Source organism: Microtus pennsylvanicus, chromosome 3 (assembly GCF_037038515.1).
Source record: "Microtus pennsylvanicus isolate mMicPen1 chromosome 3, mMicPen1.hap1, whole genome shotgun sequence".
NCBI classification, from domain to species: domain Eukaryota; kingdom Metazoa; phylum Chordata; class Mammalia; order Rodentia; family Cricetidae; genus Microtus; species Microtus pennsylvanicus.
The window spans coordinates 129,748,872-129,773,702 of NC_134581.1; the positions used below are offsets into that span (position 1 = coordinate 129,748,872).

The 24,831-nt window shown below is 42.4% G+C and overlaps 1 protein-coding gene across 1 annotated transcript in view; it reads left to right on the forward strand.

The window, feature by feature from the left end:
* The first annotated feature begins 3,349 nt into the window (after positions 1-3,349).
* The window catches only part of Svep1 (sushi, von Willebrand factor type A, EGF and pentraxin domain containing 1), a 156,204-nt gene continuing 134,722 nt past the window's right edge, over positions 3,350-24,831 (forward strand). Inside the window, exon 1 of the mRNA XM_075967148.1 lies at positions 3,350-4,264. Within this exon, the coding sequence (XP_075823263.1) occupies positions 3,731-4,264 (534 nt within the window). The 5' untranslated portion in view covers positions 3,350-3,730. The remainder of the gene's footprint in view (positions 4,265-24,831) is intronic.

The following is a 24,831-nucleotide window of genomic DNA, read 5'->3' on the forward strand; positions in this document are numbered from 1 at the left end:
CTATCACTGTGCTCTTGTATAGGCCAGCGTTTCTCTCTGACTTGACACAACACATGTGTTGAGATGGATGATAGATTGTTCATGGTGAAGGCTGTACTGGACACTCAAGCGATTAGCTGTATCCTAGTCTTTATACGGTTGACTATACCCTCTCCAATACACAGACACACACACTACCCAGTGTTTTCAAGGTGAAGTGTAATAGCAGTCTGCCCCTTGTTCTGAACCACTGCTGTAAAGTATTTCATTGGCTCCGTTTGCCATCTTAGTGTCAGAAGCTTGACAGAAACAGCCTGTGGTGGCTTGGCTGCATGTGCTGAACAGAGCACCCCAGAGGAGGAAGCAGATGGACAAGAAACAGAGAGGGTCAGATTCAGCCCCTCCAAAACACACTCTCCTTGGCCATCTCCTTCCAGTTCTATAGGCTAGACTGAGAAAAAGAGTCACAGATAAAAGTTGCTGCTGTTTTTGGTTTGTTTGTTTTTAAGAGAATTTCTGGGAGCTGTGCATGAAACCAACTCAGAACCTGGTTGTGCAGACATATCCAACTGCAAGAAACATTAGGAAATGTGGATGTCTTTGTGCTCAGCTGAAATTTGGGGACTTGGTTGCTCTTAAAGAGGAAGATCTGGATGTAAGAGACTAAGGTGACAATTAACTACTGTAGGTGTATGAGCTCAGGACACTCCTGTGGCCTGTCCTTGCTCTCATGAAGCTGAATTAAAGCGATCTCATTCTGCTCATTTCTTTAGGTGATGGTATTGGTAGGTTTTGCAAAATTGGAGCTCATAGGCAAGAATCTCATCTCATCTGAAAGAAAAAAGAGACTAAGGGTGTAGCATGTAAAGAGAAGCAGATTTGGGGACAGGAGGGAGGTTGGGGAGGAAGAAATGGGAGGAGAGGAGGGAGGGGAAACTGTGGTCAGGATGTTAAATAAATAAATAAATAATTTTTTTAAAGAGATACAGAAGTGGTTCTGAGTGTGTGTGTGTGTGTGTGTTCGTGTGTGTGCATGCATGTGTGTGTATGTGTGTGTGTGTAGGCTAGAATCTGTTGTCAGATGTCTTCCTCAATCACTCACTGCCATATTCTGTGAGTTAGGGTCTCTACTGAGCCTTGAGCTCACCAATTCAGCTAGTCAGACAAGGAGTTCCTGGGATCTGCCCGCCTCTGATTGCAACCGCACATCACTGTGCACCATTTTTTACATGGATCCTGTGATTCTGAACTGAGTGTCTCAGGCTTGTTTGCCGGGGACCTTACACAACCATTTCCCCAGCCTCCTGACACCCACACATGCTCTTGTGTGTGTGTGTGTGTGTGTGTGTGTGTGTGTGTGTGTGTGTGTGTGACAGGATCTCACCTGCGATCTACAACTCTCAACCATTTGCCTCAGCTTCTCAAGTGCTGGGATTATTATATTCAGGAAGGCTCTACTCTGCCTCATTTTCCAAGGCTTTCTGAGCCGGGCTTCACCACCCAGGCCTTTCCCCAGCTTATGTGCTTGAGCCAAAAGTTCCTATTGTTTAAATAAGGAGGAACTGGATGCTCATTGCTTGCAACTAGAAGGTCTTAAAGCAACTCTCTACCTCCCTGGAGTTTTGTTGAAGGTGGGGGTAAAGGACACCCAAGATAGCGCATACAGCAGTCACCATGGACCCAGATTGCCAGCTCTTAGTGATGTGTTTTAAATAACATGGTGTAGATGAAATCTGGAAAAGCTCTCTTTTTAAAAGCGTTCCATGTAGATTGAGATCTTATCCCCTCTCAGAAGATCCAGATCTTTCTTCGCCCCGCTCCTTGTCCCTCTTGTAAACACAGAACAACTCCGGAACAATTTTTCAAGTCTGCATTTTCTCCTGATGTAGTCTGACACGGGGGACTAGGATAGAGTCCCACTCCCTTTTCAGTTCAGGATTTCGTAAGCCGGTACATTCTTGATGGTCAGCGAGAGCTGCTGGAAATGGGTCTTGGAGAGCATTCTTGAATAAAGGCAGTGATATGAGCGGCCAGTATTTACTGAGTACATGCTGTGTTCTGAACATATTCCTAAGAGTTTTACGATTTTATGATTTAGTCCTTAATATGTTATTATTACTCCAGTTTCCAAATGGGCAAAGCGATACAATCAATAAATAGTAAGCCAGGATTTCATGTCAGGGAAATTGATTCAAGAACCCTAACACCTCGGCTTCCATGCTCTGACACCTCCCGTGTTGAAGGCAGTTCACTAAAGAGCCTTGGAGTCCAATCACTCCTGTCAGAGACCAGGAGAACTCCCGAGTCATTTGATCCCATTGCAAAATAAAAGTAGGCACTGGGCCCAAACCCAGAGGTGATGGAGTTTTATATAACCACACAGGGTTCCTGATTTTTAGCTGGAATCTTTTAACCAAGGGTCCCACTTTTCACGTAATAAGTATGTGCCTTGTACATGTACATCTTTGAGGTCTTACTTGGAAAAGTCACCCCAAGTAACAGCTGGTATTCCCAAGGGTATGTATGCCAGACAGATCCCATTTGCTGAATCAGATCAAAATAGAGGGTTTTAAGAAAATTCATAGTTAAGAATTCACCACGAACTTCACACCCCCATGGAAGGCTTGCCTGCCCTTGACAAGGTCAAATCTGTCTTCCCAAAGCTCTTCTATTTAACCACGGTCAGTTGTAATTACACAAAGTATATGTGTATCTACGTGCATGCACAGAAAAGTATGTAATCATGCATATACATTTCATGTGTGGATGTAGAGTTGGTGGTGATGGTGACAACACTTTACTTGCTACAAGTTCCTAGAGGACAGAGTTCGCGTCAGTTTCCCCCCTGCTCATCCTCTTGGTACTTATCAAACATCACAAACTGCTACAGGAAGGAAAGAACCGACAAACGCATGAATTATCAGATGCAGGAAAGGAGTGCAGGAATTCTGCATTTGTGATGCGCAGGGTGGGCGCCACATCAATAGCCCAGGATTTGAACTGGTTGTCAGGAGTTTGTGCCCTTAGGGGAATTATGCAAATATCCCCTTTGGGTGGCTTAGACACTCCCCACCCACCCCCTAGAGTGGAAAAGAAGCCCAAAAGGTGAGCAAGCAATTTTCAAGGCACGCTTTCAACTCGGCCAGCCCCCCACGTGTTTTTCTCTACAATGTTTCCAATTACTGTGGCACTCTCGGTATCCAGATCCATCTCCAGCGAATTCCTCCGCAGCTCCTTGCCAGACATATGGGATCAATCAGTGCGCTTGTGAGGGAATGTTGACAGCATGACAGGAGAGGGGTTCTGGTGTCATGGAATCTCCAAGAGTCTTTAGCTGGATCCCAGGGAAGAGGGGGGGAGGAGAGAAATAGGGGAGAGATAGGGAGAAGAGAGGAGAGAAGGAGAGGGAGAGGAAAGAGAGGACAGACAAAAAGGAGGGAAGTGACTCTGGCTTCACTGCCCCCTTCCTTCAAACATTTTATAGGCTTCGGGAGAGAGAGGGGAGGAGGAGAGAAACGAAATAGCCCAGAGCCAAAGGAGCAGAGCACTCCAGTCCCTCCAGAGTCCCGTCCGTCCCCCGAGCTGCCAGAGAAGTCTGGATCCTGTCCCCAGTGTCACATGCAAGGGCTCTGAGTCTCGCGGCCGCTATCCCGGGTCCCGTCTGCTCAGCTCGGACCGCCAGGCTCTTCTCTGGCGCTCTCAGGGACTGTCGCCTTGCACTCCCTGGGGCCGCTGCTTGGTCCCCAGCGCGATGTGGTGGTGCCTGGCCTTCTGTTGCTCGTCTCTGACACTGGTGTCCGGCTGGACCAACTTCCAGCCCCTGGCTCCGTCACGCAACTTCAGCTTCCGCCTGTTCCCCGAGGCCTCGCCTGGGGCTCCGGGCAGACTGACCCTGTCACCCGCGTCCGGCGAGGAGGAGGCGATGGGGAGCAAAGTGGAGCGTCTGGGCCGCGCGTTCCGGAGCCGCGTGCGGCGCCTGCGGGAGCTCAGTGGCCGCCTGGAGCTCGTCTTCTTGGTGGACGAGTCGTCCAGTGTGGGCCAAACCAACTTCCTCAACGAGCTCAAGTTCGTGCGCAAGCTGCTGTCCGACTTTCCCGTGGTGTCCACGGCCACGCGCGTGGCCATCGTCACTTTCTCGTCCAAAAACAACGTGGTGGCGCGCGTGGATTACATCTCCACTAGCCGGGCACACCAGCACAAGTGCGCGCTGCTCAGCCGCGAGATCCCGGCCATCACCTACCGCGGTGGTGGCACCTACACCAAGGGAGCCTTCCAACAAGCTGCGGTAAGACCCCGATCCCCCAGGCCAGCGCTCCAGGGTTCCTCCCGCCCAAAACTGCCATCCTCTTCTCCGGTGGGGTTCAGCCCCAGCAAGGCTCAATATGCCGGAGGCGAGCTTCTCCAGCCTCACAAACAGGACCATTCTCCTGCTGTCCTTGTTGGGGTGTCTAGGGATAATTGGTTTAAAATACTTAGTGAGGAGTCAGGCTTCTCAAAGGATCCCTTTGACGGATCCTGAGAAGAAGGGGCCCCTGATCTCCCTCTCACATCCACACTTGTGTGTATCTGAGCCGGAACAGGTATGGTTTCACCAAAACATTTGTGAAGAGGGGCAGGCAGTGAACTGAGGACAGCCCTGAATCTTTCTCACGTTGTAGAAAGAGCACACAGTAACTTTGCTCCCAGCCTTTGCTTTGTTTATTTGTTTGTGACAGGCTCTCCTGTTTCCAACACTGGCCTCCACTTACTACATAGCAGAGTGTGTCCCTGAGTTCTGATCCTCCTGCCTTCATCTCCCAAGCGCTGGGATGACTGCCACTGACCACCAAGACTTTATGCTACAGGTCTTTAGTAGATAAATGTTTAGCAACTGGCAAAAGTCAGTTTCACGTGGTAGACCCTTATAAAAAAGTGTCTTTTTCCTAACTTCACAGTAATACATGGCTGAGCATAATTTGGAACACAGAAAAATAATTAAGGCAATCCAGCAAGTCAATGTTTGTGGAATAAATAAAACATAAAGGAGCGGGAAACCCCAACTATCTCTTCATCCTTAAAATTCCAGTTGATATACAGTTGAACATTGTCCCATATGTATATTTATATATTATTTCAACCAACTTGCTAGCATAGAGCTTTGCAGTCTGCGTCCTTCAGCCATTGCATGTGACCCAAATGCACATTAGTTCATACTAGCCTGAGGCAGGACCATGGATGTCTGAAGAGGAAATTGGGTCCCCTGAGTTACAAGCAGTTTGTTGTAAACTGCCATGTGGATGCTGGTGAGAGAATTCATGTCGTCTGTCTGACAGTGCTCTGACCCCTGAGTCATCTCTCCAGCCTCAGGACCGCTGAGTGTTTTGAACTAAAGTATAGGCAGCACACATCCATGTCTTTTAAATAAGGAATTTGGGAAGCTCTCCTTGAGTGCCTCTTTTGGAGGGCTTCTTCAGTTCCTTATTTAGTAAACTGTATGAACATTTTAAACTTCTCAGTCCACATTGTCACCTACTCCATTGGAGAGCTCTATAAATCTGCATTCATCTGTCATGTTCACACAAATAGACGATTTAAAAAAAAACATTTTGCTAACTTGATAGATAGCTAGAGGCATTGTTCTAGAAAGTTACATTTTATAATTTTTGAGGAGGAATATATGTATGTAGCTAATATGTAGCTACTGGGCATTTGTCTTTATTTTTTTTTTCAGCCTGGTCATAGCTTTTGCCTTTTTGCTATTACAGGAATATTTGTTTCTTCTTAGTGATTTGTATACACTCTTTTTGTAGTGAGGTCGGGAACCCTTCTTGTATATGCAGCAAATGTATTTTGCAGTTTGTTGTATTTTACCTGCTTATTACAGTGTTGTGTTCAAGCCTTCTTTTGGTCAAGTCTATCAAAGTTTGCTTTTAAGATCCAAATTTGGGCAACTTTGGAGAGATGGCTCAGTTAAAAGCACTTGCTGCTCTTGCAGAGGATCCAGGTTCACTCCTCAGCACCCAGGTGGTGGCTCACAGCCATACTTAACTCCAGTTCCAGGGGATCCAGCACCCTCTTCCGAGCTCCCTGGGTGTTAGGCATGCATATGTTGCATATACAGCGTGCAGACAAAACACTCAGACACATATAATAAATAAATCTAAAATTTTTAACAATTTATTTGCTTATACTGTTAGAATGATTGCCTTACTGCTCAAATGAGAAACGCTTTCCACTTAACAGTCTGGTTAACCTGGAACTTTCTTAGGGGTCCCATGCAAAGATGTCTCATTATTTTTTTTTAGTGTTAATTGTCCAAGCTCACTAGTTTGTTAGTTGAATGTCTCTCTCTTTTTAAAAAAGATTTATTTATTTTATTGTGTGTGTATGTATGTCTGTGTGAGGGTGCCAGATCCCCTGGAATAGGAGTTAGAGGCAGTTGTGAGCTGCCATGTGGCTGCTGAGAATTGAACGCAGGTCCTCTGGAATTGCAGCCAGTGCTCTTAACCACTGAGCTGTCTCTCCATCCCCCAGGTGGTTGTCTCTTTAATCACCTAGTAAATGTGCATGGACACTTGATCCCTCCTGGTCTTCTGGTTCATCCTGTCTTATCTTAAGTTGCACCAAAATGATTTAGTTGCTGTAACTTTACAATGTATTTAAATGTGAGATAGTGGGAAATCTTTTTTGGGTCTTGGCTTTTTCATCAGCCCTCCCTAGGTGTAATGCAACATAAATTTGTATTGTTCTCATATAGTTCCAATAAAACTAATAAGATTTTTTGTTTCAATATAGAAAATATTGAAGTGATTGGGAGCTACTACATTTTTAGAACAGTATTATGCTCAACTATACTTTTTATACCAATCAATAGCTGTGGTTTTTCAAAATTCCTGTAAATACTTTAAAAATTTAGACCAATATACAACATTATTATATATGAATCTATCCATTGTGGTAAATCAAGGATCAAGCCTGGGCTCTCCCATAAGCTGGGTAAGCACTCTATCACTGAGCTATATCCCCAGGTTTCTTTATTAACTTTTACTATTATGAGGCAGGGTCTCATTAAGTTGCCAAGGCTGGTCTTGTTCTTTATGATCCTCTTTCTTCAGCTTCCTGAGTAGCTGGGATCACAGGCCTGCTCCAAGAGGCCCAATCCATCTTTTGCATTTTATTTTAAACAATTGTTTTTGGATTCTCAAAACGTTCTTAATTTTTGTATCTCTATTTCCTTTTCATGCATATATCTTCATCATATCTTCCCTCATTTCTTCCCTCTAGCATGCCCTAGCCCCGAACCTCCAAATATGTCCCATGTCATGTCATTTCTTTATCTTTATTTTATTTATTTGTTTGTTTCTTTCTTTCTTTTTTTGTTTTCTGTTTTTTGGGGGGATTTTTGGTTTTTGTTTATTTGTTTGTTTGTTTGTTTGTTTGTTTGTTTTTTGAGACAGAGTTTCTTTGTGTAACAGTCCTGGCTGACACTGAACTCACTTTGTAGACCAGACTGGCCTCGAACTCACAGAGATCCAACTGTCTCTGCCTCCCAAGTTCTGGAATTAAAGGTGTGCACCACCACCACCTGGCTTTTATAATCCGCAAAGTCCAGTTAGTGCTGCCATCTGCACGTGTGTGTCTAGGAGAAAACCTTACTATTCTGATCTAGTCATTCTTGAACCCCTGGGAACAGGGAATTCTCTTGTCTTCACTTCCCATGTAGTTGGGTGCTTGAAAACAACCCACATACTTGGGGCTACAGACAAGTGCCGCCATACTTAGCAATCAGATTCTTAGTAAAGTCTCTTAGACTCATGTCTTATTTCCTCTTCACAAATTGTACTTTCCTAACAATGCACAGAAAATGAAATAATCAGAAAAGTTTCCTGCAAACATACTGTGGTATGTTGGTGTATAATATGTACATATATGTGCATATGTGTGGGTACATAAATAATATTTACCTAAACCTGAAGGAATTGCCCATTCTCTTCAGGTTTCTGTGTTGCCCCCTCCCCTCTTTTTCCAGCCTACTGTTTATAATAGAAAATTCCCTTCTACTATATCAGTTTCTTTTATGGTCACATGGTTTCTTGCCCTATGATTAGCTATTATTGTAAGTGCAGGCTATTACAAGCAGCATGGTATATATTTGTCCACATCTCTGATCATCTTGTAAATACAAACTTCTGAAGGGACATCACTGCATCCGAGACTATGTGTGTGCCAACTTGTTCAGCAGAAAATGGCACCAGATTGTACTCCCATGTGTGGTGACCATGTAGTACTAGGGTGCAGAGTGGCCAGCCCAGGCCAGTATTTGAGTACTCCCTGGTTTTGTGTGTCAGGGGATGCATTCCCCTACTAGCAAGGCTAAATATGCCCCTACACGCTCTGCCCCCACGCACACTCTGACCAGTTCTCAAACTGCTCCTTTCGAGTGCACGTTTGAACATTCCTGGCTTATCCCTCATTTTTCATCTGGGCGTGGTTCTTTCTCTTCCTGATTGGCAAACACACCTTAAATCTTAGTATGGCCCCGAGCTGACAATGAAATGCTACCTAATATTTTATCAATCTGTTGAATCTGGTTTTCTTTTCCTTTTCTGGCATGCTGTATAACACTTAAAAGGCTTTCCCCATGAAGTAACAACACAGGGATGGCTTTTTGGTTATTGAAATAGCTGCACCAGGCAGAATTCCCTTTAGACCACAGGCTGGCCTGCCATCCACTCCCAGTACCTTTCAGACCATGAAAACTGGCTCTATTAAGATCAGCCATTGCCCACTTTGTCAAAGGGAACACAGCTGCCCTGGGAAAACCATACCATGATCCAACTCTTCTCTTTGGTTTGCCCAGACTTGCTCTGGAGCTCTGAGAATGCCGACCCCTACATGTGGAATGGGGAATGGGTCAAAGACACAGTGCTCCGTCTCAAGACCTGCTTTGCGCTGTCTCCGGCTTCCCCCTTCCAAATACTGCATATTGTCTTGGAAATCAGAGTGGACAAAACCAGGTTCCTGATGTATTGATTCTTTTTGGTGCCACCCGTGACTAGCAAACAGAGGTTTCTCAAATGTTTCTCTTAACTGAACTTTGTCCTGACTTTATTCTCTTTCTTCCTTTTGACTGAGTTATGAGGAGAGACAGAGGTCAGCTGGATCCAGTCCCTGTCCATCCAGAAACCTACATGCCTTTCTTAAAAACTTTGCAAGCCGCTGATGGGCATACTTAGATATAAAATATGATATTTTCCCCCTTCTCCCCTCTCCCATTTCCTCCTCTGTTCTCTCTTCCTTTTCCTTCTGCTACTATGAGGAAGTCATTCCAAGACCTCAGACAGAACAAAAACACAAAGACAGTCACACTCCATTTAAGGGGACTCCTGTCACAGTCCCCATAATATTTTTCTGTGTGTCTCATTGAGGAAAACTTGTGTTTATGCCCACCCTTAGCTTCAGGAAGCTTTACTAATGAGATGGAAGAGCAAGATGGATGCCGACATATCTGATGGATATCAGAGTCAATAAAATCGTGTTTTTAAAACTGTTCAATACATGGAAAATTGTCCAGAGGTATGTATTATCAAAAACTTCCTATTATATAACTGAAATCTTATTGGCAATTATATTTGTCATTACCCAGATGCCATGGTATACATTTCTAAAGCTAGCAGTTGGGAGGCAGAGTCAGAAAGATCAGGAGTTCAAGGTCAGCCTTGGCTTAGTAGCAAATTTGAGACCAGTTTGAGCAACGTGAGACTGTATCAAACAAACTATGTACATATGTATAAGGAAAAGGCAAAACAACCCTCCAGAATATGAGCAGTATTCATCTGCAGGGAACATATTTATCAATTTGAGTATATATGTTTCCCTCCATTTGTAAATGTAGTTATAGTGATCATATCCAACTTACTAGGAAGTGAAGTGTCAATCTCATACATGAGCAAAGGTGACCAAAAGGGGACAATACCTTTGGAACTTCGAGAGGTCGACCTTAGTATGACTGCTTTCAAGTATAAAATGCTTTTAGTCCTTTAAATATTTATTTGCTTTATGTGTGTGAATATTCTGGCTGCGAGGATGTGTGTGCACCATGTAAGTGCTTGGAAACAAACCTAAGTCCTCTCAAGAGTAACCAGTGCTTCAAATTAATGAGGCCTCTCTTCAGCCCCTAAAATCCCCCGTAAATGTCAGATCTTCCCCTTAATCTTCACGAGAATGTAGTATCTACCCCACAGGGCAGCTCTACTTGCAAAACCAAGAAGATGTTCAAGTTTCTTGTCTGGAAGTGGAAATGAAAAAATTCCAGTCTTGCTTTGTCAAATGCCTGAGGCTGTAGCGTGGAGTCTGCCGGGGGTTTGCAAGCTGTCACCATCTGTGCCTTCCTGCTCACTCCAATGGTCCTTCACTCCCCCCCCCCCCGGCAATTCACACCAGATCTTGAGGCTGCAGACACACATAACAACCTGGGTACTGGTGGCAGGGGCTTCTTCAGTGCCTGGAGACCTCTGCAAAAAAGGAGACCTGATAGTTAAGCTATGACACCCAGCAGGTCCTAAGGCTGCAGTGGAAAGAACCGACTCTCTCCCCTGGGTGAGAGGCCATGAGACAGTGGCCTTCCTTGGCTTGTCACGCATGCATAGGTCAGTGACTAATGTTCTGTCAGGTGTTCTCATTTTTCCTAATAATGAGCATCAAAGAACATTTCCAGGGAAGAAAGGAGAGATGTATTTTTCTTTTCTTTTCTTTTCTTTTTTTTTTTTTAGACAAGGTTTCTCTGTGGCTTTGCAGCCTGTCCTGGAACTAGTTCTTGTAGACCAGGCTGGCCTCAGACTCACAGAGATCCGCCTGCCTCTCCCTCCCAAGTGCTGAGATTAAAGGTGTGCACCACCACCGCCCAGCAAGAAATGTTTTCTAATATCTGATGTTATCCCACATAAAAACCCATCACATCAAAGAATCCATTTTTCTTGGTTGATTCTCCTTCCGTAGCTCCCCAGCTTTACCTGAGTTATGAGTTTTGTTGTTTTTGTCCAGTACAAGGGGGGCTGTTGGCTTCTTGACATCAGGGGAGATGTTTGTTGCTTGCTCGGGGCATCTCTTTGCATCCTTGGCTCGCGCATTTTTGCCTCATACCAGGTCATCCTATTTGCATCCTAAAACTGCACTCGTTAGTCCCATGGTACAGCATCACCTTCCGGCTGCCTCTGAATGAGCCCTTGAGAAAAAGACAGCACCTCATTCGCTTATTTCTGGGTCTTCCTTCCCAGCACCGTTTCTACCTAGGCTTTGTCTTTTTAATCACATTTCCCAGAAAATATATGCACTCCTGACTTTTGAGGATTGCTTCAAAAGGAATGATTTGGGGAAAGTTGTTTTTGGAACTTTCTGGCCTTAAAGATACCAGAGTTAAGGCTGTTTGCACACAGGTCACTCTAATTAGTAAAACCTCACATTGCAAGTAAGCTGCAAGGGATGTTATAGGAGATTTTGTCTTCTGTCGCCGGAGATTCGGTGCCAAGACCCATGGCTGGCAGTAAGGAGCCCTGTGCATTTCACGTGTTAATAAGAGGCACTAACAATTGAGAAGAGTATGTTCCTCAGAGTTCGTTGTGTGGGCCACCCCTGCATAGTCAATCACACCCCTCCTTCCTTCCCTCCCTCCCCTCTGCCTAATGCCTTTCTCTGGCCTTGACAAGCAGGCAAGAAGGAAGTAGAGAAACAGCAAGAATGGAGGTATTGGATTTTAACGGAGAGTGGTATTCTTATAGAAAACCAGGTTTCTTCCATCTCTTGTCTTCTGTGTTTCCCTTGCTCGAACTGGGCCGAGGGAAGCCCCACAGCCTCTGTGCCAGCTGTTAATTTAGCTCGACCAAAGCCTTGATTTGACTCTGTGACTGGAAATAACAGCCTGGGTCTTGATTTAGATTCGGACAGAAGTCTAACCCAGGAACAGCATCCGAAGTTAGAGGTAGCTGATCTGGGAGGTGATCCAAGCAGCTCCGGGTAGGAGAGGAAGGAAGAGAGACAGGGATAGGAAGGATGCCAACCACAATAAGTGGTAGTTGGTGTTTAATTGCACCGTGGAACACTGGGAGCCAGAATCCATGCAAGCCTCAAGCCTTAAGCATCACAGCTGGAGGATAAGGGGAATCGCGGGCCTTTTCAGACCTCCTCATGTCGGGCTGAGGGTTGAGGGTTGCTGCGGTGGTTAATTCTCTGCCGCCGGTGGATGGTATGAGGAGTCTGGGTAGGAGGAAAAGGTGCAGAGAGGAACGGACAAGGGCTAGGGCTAGGGGTCCGTGGTGCAGCGGATGCCATGCATGGGGCGCTGGCTTCAATCCCCAGCACCACAAAACAAAGATGTGTGGTTTTACATGGGAGGAGAGTCATGGGAAGCAGCTGTGCCGGAGTGATGCTCCAACCTCTAAACAAGAAAACCACAGTAGCCTAAAATTGTTACCGAAGTAGAAGGTGAGCGAAGACTGGAAGATTCTCCAGAGAGCCCATCATGGGCCAGCCGTCGACATCCCACAAGTGCAGAAAGCACCGCTGACGGCTTTTCCTTATCTCCTTTCACATTCTCTATTGCAATATTCTCTTTCTCTTGGCTTCAAGGCTAAAGAACTAAAGAAGGGACTTATCTGGCAAAAGTGGCCACCATATCAGCAATATATTTCTTTTCAGGAATTTTGCAAAGTGCTTCTTTTGACATTCCAAAATGTGGGAGAAATAACGCTTGAGCTGCTTTTCCTGTTCTGTGATAAAATCCTCTGCCAGAAGCAACTCATGAGGGGACCGGGTTATTCTGGCTCACAGCCCAAGGGCACAGGCGGTCAGGCAGGGGCAGTTACAGAAGCAGGAACACGAGGCAGCTGTCCCGTTGCATTTGCAGTCAGGAAGCAGGGAGCTGAGAATGTTGGTACACAGCTATCTTTATTCTCATACCCATCTAGATCCCAAGCCTCAGTGGGGAATGGTGCTTCCCACGTTTTCATAGCTCCTCCCAAGTCAGCCAGCATGATCGAGATGATCTTTTGCAGGTGTCTTACTTTTCTATTGCTGCAATAAAGCACCATGACCAAAGCAGCTTATGAAAGAACGTGTTTAGTCTGGCTTACAGTTTTAGAGCGTTTCAGAGCCGAGAGCTCACATTTTAGTCCACAACCACAAGGGCAGAGGGAGAGAAAATCCCACAAGTCTTTTGAAACCTCAAAGTCTGCTCCCTGTGACACACTCCCTCCAGCAAGATCACACCCCCTAAGCCTTCCCAAACAGTTCCACCAACTGGGACCAAGTATTCAGATATATGAGCCTGTGGGGCATTCTCAGTCAAACCACACAGAAGGCATGGCCAGGAACTTGTCTCTTCCACGATTCTGGAGCCTATCAAGTTGACAATCATCAATCACCACAAATAATACAGGGAAAGTAAGGACCCATAATCCAGGGCATTTAGTAGCTAATTCTCTCAGAACGCTCATTGGCTAACATTAGATCTCCCCAGGACCTAGCAATAGCATCCCCACAGTCTCAGGGTCCTTGCACAGTGACACGTTCGGTAAGGTAATGTTGGCACAGAAAGGGTAAGCTGGCGTTTCTCTGACTTCTGCTCCAGAACGGTGCAGTTAGGATTCCTAGGGGTGCTCCCCTTTTTAAATCAGCAGCAAGTTGGAGCAAATCACCCTCCCGTGGGAGCAAGAGGAAGCATACAGGTATGGATCCCTGTAGCTTTCTCCTAAAATCTGGTAAGGGAACCATAGGTCAGCTCCTATAAAGAGAAAGCTGTGTTGTGAGCTCAGAGAGAATCTGCATGTTTTAAGCTTCGAAGCACATGTCCCCTCTATGTCGCCATCAATATCACCTTTAGCCATCTCTAGGGTCCTCATCAGTATAGGGTTTGGGAGCTGTTCTTTTCCATTCCCTGTCCAGGCAATGCCAAGTCCTTCTTGTGTCTGGTGTAAGTGGGCAGTTAGTTGTTGGAGAGTCACACTTTTCCAGAATCTCTGATTCTGTGTCATCAGCCTCCATAAGCAGTCACAGCTCTCAATAAAATGCTGCTTGTATTGTAACTGACACTTGTCAGGTCTGTTCTGGCAACATTGTAGAATTAAATCATTACAAATAGTGGGAGTGACCGGTAATTACCAGGTCCTCCTCTAAGCACTTTTCCTGTGTGAGGTGACGAAACCCCCCACAAGAGCACACTTCAGTTAGGTTATATATTACTGTTATCACCCCAAAGTACAGGGGACACAATGGAAGTGAGTAAGACCAAGGTCATAATGTGAATAAGTGTGTGAACTGGAATTCAGATCCAGGGAGTCTACACGCAAAGCTACCTCTGTAGTCTACACTGTATTGTCAGGAGGTCTAGTGCAGGCAAGATGTACGCATGTGAGTTTGAGGGTGATGCTGGTTGATGAGTCTTTCTGGAGAAGGCAGCTGGGAGAGGAACCTCGGATGTGGGATGCTGTTCTGTATGCTGTGGATATGTTTTATTACAATGGGTTAATAAAAAAAAGCTGTTTTGACCTCTGGCAAGGCAGAATATAGCAAGGCAGGAAATCCAAGCAGAGATAGAGGAGGAAAGAAGGTGGGGTCAGACAGATGCCATGTAGCTGCCGAAGGAGAAAGATACCAGATCCTCACCAGTAAATCACGAGCCTCGTGGTAAAATATAAAATAATAGAAATAGGTTAATGTAAGATGTCTGAGCTAATAGACCAAACATTTTGTAATTGTTATAAGCCTCTATGTATTTCTTTGGGACTGAATGACTCCAGGATCAGGCAGAACAGAAACTTCCATCTACAAACCTTGGTAGATAGATCACAAAGGCAATGATAGAACAGACACAACCAAGACCCATGAGCATTTGGAGGCTGCCATTTTTATTGATGCTGTCTGAGGTGCCTGATAATCCTTATTGGTCCTCACTGGTTCTGCCAGTCCAGATAATTGCTTTTCTTGTGTATTTTCATGTGCTGTAGTTGGATCAGCTTCCACCCCCCACCTCCCATGCCAGTCACTGTAGAGTCATCTGTAGACATTGCGGGATCATATCAAGTATCTTTCCAAGTCTCCCTTATTTGTCTAGATTTTTGAATTCTCAGATTTATCTTATCCAAGATAGCACTATGTCATATGCATTACTGAGATAAAAATATAATGCAAGAAAAAAACTTAAACATTTTTAGTATTAGACACCTAAATGTTACTATCAATCATGCAGCTCAAGATTAAGTTTATAAATTTAATTGGTCTTTCAGCTAAATTTTATTTATTCTAATTTGAGATCTTCAAAGTTTATCCCCCCTCAACACACAAATGTATTTCATGTACTCTGTGTATTAAACTAGGTTTTTTAAGTAAGTGTAATTCGTTAAAAAATGTGTGTGTATGTGACCACATGCACATGGTGGTGTGCATCTGCATACTGGTGTGTGTGTGTGTTCTTGCACCCTAGTAAGTGTGCATGCTGTTGTGTATGTGTGTGTGCACGCACACATACCTCGGTGCAGGCATGAGTTACAATGTGTGTGTAGAGGTCAGGGAACAATTTCAGATGCTGGTCCTTACCGTCTAATTTGCTTGAGATATGGTTTCATCTCCATCCAGTTTCAGGAGAGTGTCTTGTCTCTGCCTCCTGTCTCACCACAGAAGCACTAGAATTCCAGGCATGTGGGCTGCTGAATCCGATGTTTTTTGTGGGCTCTGGGGATCTAAACTCATTCTCTAAAACATAGCCACTAAACCATCTTCCCAAGTCTCTAACGCATTTCCTAAAGAGCAGTCATTGTTCTAAAGGTATGCATGCAAGTGAACTGTACAGGTTATTTAGTCTCCTAGAGACAACACTATGTTCAAAATAATTTAAAAGTCTACACCTTTGAACAATGACACATGTAAATATCTTAGCAGTCCCTAGTTGACAATTTAAATGCAGACACCAGTTGAGTAGAACCAGAAATATTTAGGAGTTCAGAATTTATTTTCAATTTTGGAATATTTGCACAAGTGTAATGGAGATGGAACTTAAGTCTAAGCATGAAACTTGTCTACATTGCATGTACACATAGCTTGAAAGACTTTTTATAGAATAGTGTCAATGATTTTCCTTGTGGACAGAAGTTTCATCGTTGGAATTTTGTGCTCATGACATCAGTTTGGAGCTGGAACATCCCTGTTTTGTAGCATTTTGGATGTCAGATTCTCAGATTAAGGGTCCTGCAATCCTGCACTTGTAATGCAGCATCTAATCCACAAATAAAGCTCAACCCTAAATCATTTAAAGGACTTTAATTTCTGCTTTCCAAAGATATAAACAGAGCACTTTATTCCATGTTTAATTAATGTAGTTATTTGTGCAAGCCAGTATAAAGGAGAAAAAAATACAACAAACTTCCAAATATCATTTACTTGGAATGCTAATAGATGTCACAAATTGAATGTGTTTTTAAAAATAAATTTACGTAACTACAACAAATAAAAGACATCATAAGTTCATGAACTTAAAAGTCTTCCTTCAATCCTCACCCCTTTGAGTTTCCCATTTCTTAGTTGATTTGACTTAAAAAAAAAAAAAATCTCCCTGGCTTTGTGAAGTGCTGCAGACTAACGCTGTTAAAGCCCACATATTTTCAATTGAACAATTAGAATTCCTGCATCTTTCCTGTATTCTAACCACCTGCTGATGTTTTCCTTCCTGGTTAATAAAATGTCTCGTAAAATGCATCATTTCTTTCCTAATGACTTTGCATCATAAATAATACTTTCTCAGGAATTCATATACTTGAGTTTTCTAAACTTTCCCACCATGCTGCCCAGAGTCTGACACCCATGTGGAAGGAGAGTTGACCTGGTAAACTTCTCTAGCATCTTCTCTACTGGAAACATCGAAGCATACCAGTTAAACATTTCTTCTCTCTGTGGGTTTTTCACGCATGTCAATTAACAACACTCTTTACTGAGAATCACCACGACCCTGTCCCCACTTGACCACCCATGGAGGTTGCCAATCTCTGGCTTTATCAGTCTCTCACAGGTTGACATGGCTCCTTTTGGTTTCCCTCCTAGCGATTTGCATTAAGGCACAAGGAGCCCAATGAGAATAAAATTCTCCTTTGTTTTCTTTGTTTTACCAGTAATTGGGGAATATAGAGTCAGTACACAGGGCACAGGAGTCCCACCAATGTAAGGAAAGTGAGCAAGGACGTGCAGAGAGGAACACACAACATGCTGTGTCCCCCAGGAACAGAGGGCAGGTGGAAGACTGGAGGGGGAGGAGCCACATCTCTTCCTAGAGACCTCTTGTTTCTCCTTCCAGTCTTTTCTTGGGTTCTGTTTTTCTCTCTGACCTTCGGTTGGGAAAAATATTCTTGTGTACAACTTCCCACTTTGTTTAGACCAGCTAAGTAGACATTCAATCCTTATGGACCACCAGGTCTGATTAAGGCATCTTTTAAATTTTAAAAGTGAGTATGGTCAGATGGCATTATATACATGTATGATACTGTCAAGAAGCAAATGTTAAGATAAAAAAGAAAGTGCTGCATTTGACTTTGAAAATTAGGCAACACGGTATTTGTTATTTTCTAATAAACTGCAATCTCATAAGGTTATTAGAATAAAAAACCTTTAAATCAATGATAACCATGATTTTTCAATTAACTTGCACTTATGTTTCAGATGAATCAAGAAAATGCAACTTTCATAGTTTTGATTCTTATTCTTGTTTAATTTGTGTGGATTCATTGGTACTTATATATAATATATAAAAAATACTTTCTAATTTTTACTTCTGAATTTGGATACTGAACAGTTTCCCATACAAGAAGATCTTCTCCTAAATAGTATGATTCAAGTATAAGCTATCATGTACACATAACCATGACTGAACTTTTTAAAGTGTATCTTTCGTGTATCTGCAGCCCCGGGGATGGACCCCAGGTCCTGACACTAGACAAGTGTACCACTGAGTTGCATCCCTAGCCCACAACTGAAGTTTTAATCTATTCATGTTCATTTGTTACTATAACATTTTATAATTAAAATACTTACTTATACACTTTTCTCAACATCTCTATTTTTTATCTTGATTTCCTTTCATCTGAAGTAGGATCTTTTTATTACAGATTTACCTCTGTGTTTTTGCCCCTTCATATTAGCTGGCATCCCCACTCTTCAGTAATGGAGACCTTTGTCTCATTCTTGGGTTTAATGAGGACTCTTCAAACATTATTTTGGCCATTAGTTTCATGATCATTTTTATTTGTCATATTAAGTAAATATTCTTCTATTCTTTAATTCACTTGCAAATTACAATTGTGTGGCCACTTCCCAGTGATAGTTGTAGTAGTTGAGATTGTCTTTGTCCTTTGATTTTTGGATGTGAATCACAGGAATAAATTCTTTATATTTGGCTTTTGAGCACTAAATGATATTTGATAATATTGTATAGGCATTTAATACATCAATTACTATTATTTGTACTAGTGTGTGTGTGTGTGTGTGTGTGTGTGTGTGTGTGGTGCTTAAGTGTGCCACAGTTCATGTGTGGACATCAGAAGATAACTTGTAGGAGGAGTAGGTTCTCTTTCCACCATGTGGTTCCTGGTGGAACTGAATTCAGGCTTGGTAGCAAGCACCTTGCCAGCTCAATTGAAGTTGTTTTATGAAAATTTCCACATCAACAAAGCAGTTTATTTTGGTATTTACTTTGGTATTGTCTGTGATAGGGTGACAATGTGATTGTCTGAGATAGGGTGACAATGTCATTGCCTGCAATAGGGTAGCAGTGTACTTGCCTGCAAGGGTAGCAGCTTGTTGTCTGTGATAGGGTAACAGTGTGTTTGTCTGTGATAGTAGCAGTGTGCTTGCCTGTGATTGATAGCTTAGCAGTGTACTTGCCTGTGTTAGGGTGTTTGGTATTCTGATGACTCTGCCTTTACCCTTCAGATTTTCTGGACCTCTGGGAGGAAGGAATGGATGTTGGAGGTTGGCATGAGTAAGCAGTTGTTGGTCCTTGCAAACCTGTTCTGTTGTTTTATAGTTGGATTAGGTCTGCTACTCATCAACTCCAGTGCACACCACTTACTAATTTGATGTACGGTCCCGATGGGTCCATTTCAAACTGATGTGTGTCCTTGTTTAATAACTAAGGCATGTATGTGGGTGGATGAACTCTGGATCCATAAATCTGAGATTAAGTTCTCCTCTGAACTTCTGTTCCTCTGTGATTTGATTAGACTATCACAAAAAGCCTAAAGACTCCCTGAGCCAACATTTTTTCTAGAATTTCAGTCTATGAAGGTTGAGTAAATACTTATAATAAATGAGACTTACTAAATATGATTCATTTGAAATTACAAGATTAATGGGAAGGCTCCATTACTGTAGAACACTCTACTTACATTTCTAACATTTTTGTCCAATTTGGTTAGTGCTTCTTTTCCCTCACCAAAGAGCAAGCACAATTAGGAAACACTCAACACAGTGCCTGGTATATTATAGAGATCCAATACAGATGTGCTGAAATGGTCTTGAAGATGATATTTGTCAGTTTTCGGTTCAGAAGAGCTCCACGAGATTCACTCTGACAGTTTTGTGTCTTGGGTTTATTATTTTATGCTATTGGACGTATAAAGAGCAAAAATTATACCATGTATTGACTTGTTCATTTGCAGGTTTTCATGTTAGTATGGAGACAGGGTTTCATGTAGCTCAGGCTGGTTTGGAATTCCTGATCCTTCTGCTTCTGTTCTGGATTACAGGAATATATCACTATGCCTGGCTCCCAGTCACCAAGAGAGTAAGAACATAAAATTAATTTTTCACATTTAAGTCTACTTTAGGACATAGTCAGACATACAAGATCAACCTTAATCTGATAGAGTCAGAATGATGAAAGATGAACAGGATCACCAAGATGGGTTTGCTTTGTGAAAGAAGAATTAGAAATTTCTACAAGATAAACTTTGAGTCTAAACACTGATAGACTAGTAAAAGAGGGTGGGACATGTTGGAAAAATGAAGAAGAGTTGTGAGGAATTTTCAGGTCAACCAATAAGAAAGGATTTTCCATTCCAAAAGCCCCAAATGGGCCACCATAGCTAAACCAGAGTGAGGAGGAGGCATAGAAGACTCAAAAAGAAGCAGGCATGTGGGAAGAGAAGTGGCTAAAAGGATTATTTAGGATTGAGTTTCACTTTGCAGACTGATTAATAACATTGAAAGTCTGAAACATGATTGCATTGGATTTCAGAAAAATAACCTTCATGGCAGGTCAGAAAACGGGCTTGAAAGAAGAAGTCCCTTCTCTAGAGATGCTCAAAGGGGCACCTGGAGCGAGGCTGGGACAATGAGATGAAGAGGTAGGCAGGTAATGTGGGTGAAATGCCCTGGTTTGGGTGGCCACTAATAGTGATAGAGCAGAACAAGGGCATCATAGGTTACTCCAGGACGATAGTCTCGGAAGTCAGGGGATGTGGGTCCCTCTTTGAGGTAGGGAAGACAAATGGTGGGAACCCTTATTGGTACATGAACTGAATGTACTGGGTTTGCAGCCCCTGTCACACGTTCAGGTAGAGATGCCCACGAAGGGAATCTTGGAACTTCATGTGGCGGAGTCTTGGAGTTTAATTTGGTGTAGGTTTAGGAGCCATTGGTTTGCCGGTGAGACTCAAATGACATTTTCTGGGAAAAGCCCAGAGGAGAGGAAAAAGAGAAAATACGAAAATGATGCAACTCTTCATGGTAGAAGTGAGTAAGAGTCCTCTAAGTCCACTATCAGGAGGCAGTCGAATAGTTTGATGTGTGTTGTCCACTACACTTAAACATAGGCTTGCACACTTACACAAATACATAGGTTTACACGCTTATACTCACATAAATACAGTGCATGCACACTTCAGTCTCATTCGTGGTATTTCCTTGTATTTGTTTAACTGATATTTCTTGTTAAAATTAATAGTTTCTGATTTTTTTTACTGTTTCAAATTATGCTGAGATGCAAACCCTTTTGTCTATTTGTGTGTGTGTCCATGAGTATTTAATTAGGACAGTTATAACTGTAGTACTTACTGGCAAATTGTGTGAAAAATGTAAGACTTTGATCACTTTCTCAAACGATACTCCATATGTCAGGGTTCAGGTGTCTTTCCCATCAGTCTCTGCCTTGCCACATATTTAATAACTTAAAAATATTGCCACATATTTAATAACTTAAAAATATTTAAATAACCACAACCATATGAGAAGTCAAAAAGAATGCTTTTATTTTTACCTATCATATTTTGGCATTAATAAAACTAAAATATTTTTGTATATTCTACCAGTAGCCTGCTTAACCTCCCTCCTCTTCCATCCCTTCCTTCCTTCCTTCTTTTTTTTTCTTTCATTCACTGCCTTTGGTTTGGGCAAAAGACACACCTAGTTTCCTGTTACTTTTCTCTTCGTAGTTAGATATCTGTAAATTTTCTTTATCTTTTAAGGATAGTAAAACGTTGTAATAAACATGATGTGTATGTTTGTTCCTTCTTTTCTAATGTTGATTAGATGGATAGATAGAGATTTATATGGAGAGAGAGAAGACTAGTAACAAAACAAAGTAACAGTTTCTAATGACATGCCTTAGAATCTTCACTAGAAGTTTCAAAAGAATCCTAAGTAATAGTAGAAAAAAACTGAATCACCTTTGCTACTTGGGATCTGCTAAGTTTTTGCAGTTAGTCAAAGTTTCTACTTTTGTCTCAAGATAAATAATTTAGGGCTAGCAAGATGACTCAATGGATAAAGGAACTTGCCACCACACCTGATGATCTAAGTTCAGTCTCCATGTCCCACATGGTAATGGAGAATTGATCATTGTGAGTTATCATCCAGCCTCCACACATGCACATGGCTAATCAGTAGACAAGCATCATTAAAAATTAAGATTATATAGTTTGTATGAATTATATAATTTTTCATAATGTATTCATTGAAAAAGCAGAAAGTTTCATTAACTTTTTGAATATTTTAGTCGTCTTTTTACTGTAGGGCTGCATGCTGTATCCTTCTAGATTCTCAAGTTGATTTTGCATTCCTCTCATTTATAGGCTCTCAGAAACCTGCTCTAGATTTTCTGTGTTTGCTTGGCCTGGAGTGAAAATACAACTCTCTTGGTCTGTCCTGGCCAATCCTGTAGCCTCTGGCAATGCTTGTCTACTTAAATATTAATTAATTAAAATTAAGGACAATTATCAGTTTGGTTCCCAACTACAGCAGACCCAAGTGCTCAGCAATCGCATGTGGCAAATGTCACTGTGTTGACACACAGGTAACCTGCTGTGCTGTTGTTTTTGTTAGCTTGACAGAAACCAGGGTCACTCGAGAAACTCCACAGAGAAAATGTCGCCACCAGGTTAGCCTGTAGGCAGATCTGGGGGACATCTCTTTAATTTAATGGTTGGTTTGGGAGTGCCCTGTCCCTTGTGAATGGTGCCCCCCTCTGCTCTGTATATGGTACTTGTTCTAAGAAAGCAGACTAAGTGAGCCATGGAGAGCATGCCAGTCCACAGGGTTTCTTTATAGCCTCTGCTTCAGCTCCTGCTTCCGGGTTCCTGCTTGAGTTCCTGCCCGACTTCCCTTCATGACAAAATATAAACTGTAAGCTGAGGTAAAGCCTCCTCCCAAAGTTGCTTTGGGTTGTGGTGTCTTCTCACAGCAACAGAACACTAACTAGGATCACTGCCAATCAGAACAGAAAGTTCTCCTGGGCAGCGCTCACCTTTCAAGCTAACACAGCAGGTAGCTTATGCATGACCCTTTCCACTGTTCACGTGGGTTGCTTATCAGCTTATTTTAATAAAGATAATAATGGCCATAATGACAACAATAATAGGTAGGAACATTAATAGCCGTGGGTTCCAAGCGCTTTATTCTCCCAGATGTTTATTGTTTGTGGCAAATGGTTTACCAAGACATATATTTTTGTTTAAAGATAAACAAAATGAGAGACAAGCATTCTTTCTGGTTTCCTTTCTTATTCTCTAATAGGTATTATAAAGATGGAGTGTAGATAAAAATATAAGAATTTACTGTGGGGGAAATAAAGAACTAAATCCTAGCATGCATTTGTTGTATGCCATTAAATAAATAAAAACCAGCTTTAAAGAGGCGAAAAATGGACAGAAAACAGACAAGACAAAACTAACAGAAAAACTGAAAAAAATATAGGACTGAGTAAGAGAAAGAAATGTTGAAGCAGGAAAGATAAAGTGCATCGCTAATATCAATCCTTTTATCATTTCAAAAATTTATTCTTTGAGAATATCATAATATATATATATATATCTTAAGAAGCATAGGAGGGAATAAAATAATATCATTAAACAAACAAAGAAGCATCAGCAAAAAGGATATTCAAGAAAAGACTTGAGATGCCCCCACTGGACCCAGATGGTATTAGGATGAAATCAAAATGAAAACGAAGAAGAAGAAGAAGAAGAAGAAGAAGAAGAAGAAGAAGAAGAAGAAGAAGAAGAAGAAGAAGAAGAAGAAGAAGAAGAAGAAGAAGAAGAAGAAGAAGAAGAAGAAGAAGAAGAAGAAGAAGAAGAAGAAGAAGAAGAAGAAGAAGAAGAAGAAGAAGAAGAAGAGGAAAACCTAGAATGGGTGACATCCAGAAGATCGTGAATCAACAGGGAAATTTCATTTCCTATAATCTCCAGAATATTCATAAAGAAAAATTCCCAAAGAACATTAGACAGTGTAAAATGAAAATAGCAGCTAGAACTCAAAGAAAGTCAGCATGTGAAGGTGAGGAAGTCCTAATGTCACTTTCCAGTACTCAATTTGTGCTTAATGGTTCCCAGCAAGAAAAAGCACCATGTGGAAATCATGTGGAAACTCTGATCTGATTTACTAATCTGTTCCAAGGCAAAGAGGTCCTTGGACACAGTCACAGGGTGGCTTTGTCCACCATATGAAACCATTAGAAGTGACTAATGGCCTTCTCTAGTTGGCATCCTTAGGACAGGCTGGCTGTAATGGCTAGTTGCAGGCTGGTGTTGTATCCTGTAGTTTAACAATCAGGGTTCAGGAGAAAGTGTTGTCTGCTTTTCCTGTCACCTCCTTTTGTTTCCATAGCATTTTTCAGCCGCTCTTTGGAGGGGGAAAAAAAAGCTTTGGGTAGGGGCGCCAGTGGGAGCTTGTATGAGGGTGATGGATCTCCCTGTTAAACCTGAATTGCACAATCCTGCATTTTTATCATTCTGATGACTATTGCTGGACGCAGGAAGCCTGTTTCCTTGCCAGCTGTTTATACTAGCAAATCAGAGGCTTGATACAATGCAGATGGTGATAACCTTTTGCCATACAGAATCCATGTCCAGTTTTTCTTTGGCAGCAAATTCTTTGTCTCATTCAGCATTCTGGACACCCCCCCCCCCCCAGATATGTAGCAGATGATGTAAACTATTTCAGAAACACAAAAGAAAAATGCCAAGCTTCTACTACATTCCATGGCCATTACCACAGAGTCGTTTGGCTCTGAAGTCTTGGTATGAAAAATGTTTTATTGAATCGTGTTTTAATTCAAGAATAATGGGACAAGAAGATGGGGAGATCTGTAAATCATTTTCAGTAATGCATCCTCCCTCGTCCATCTTTCAAGCACATTCCAGACCTAGATCTTGTGTAACTCTTTGCCTGGACCGCTGGTCCTGCCATTATTCTTGCTGTCTTCAGTTCCATGTATTGACTTGCCAACAGAGCTGATGGCTCCTGGAAATACCCACCAACGCCTCTGCAAGAGAAAATAGCAGAATCCCAGCTTAAGGTTTTGTGGGTGTTTTGTTTGTTTTAGATTTATTTACTTTTCTTAGT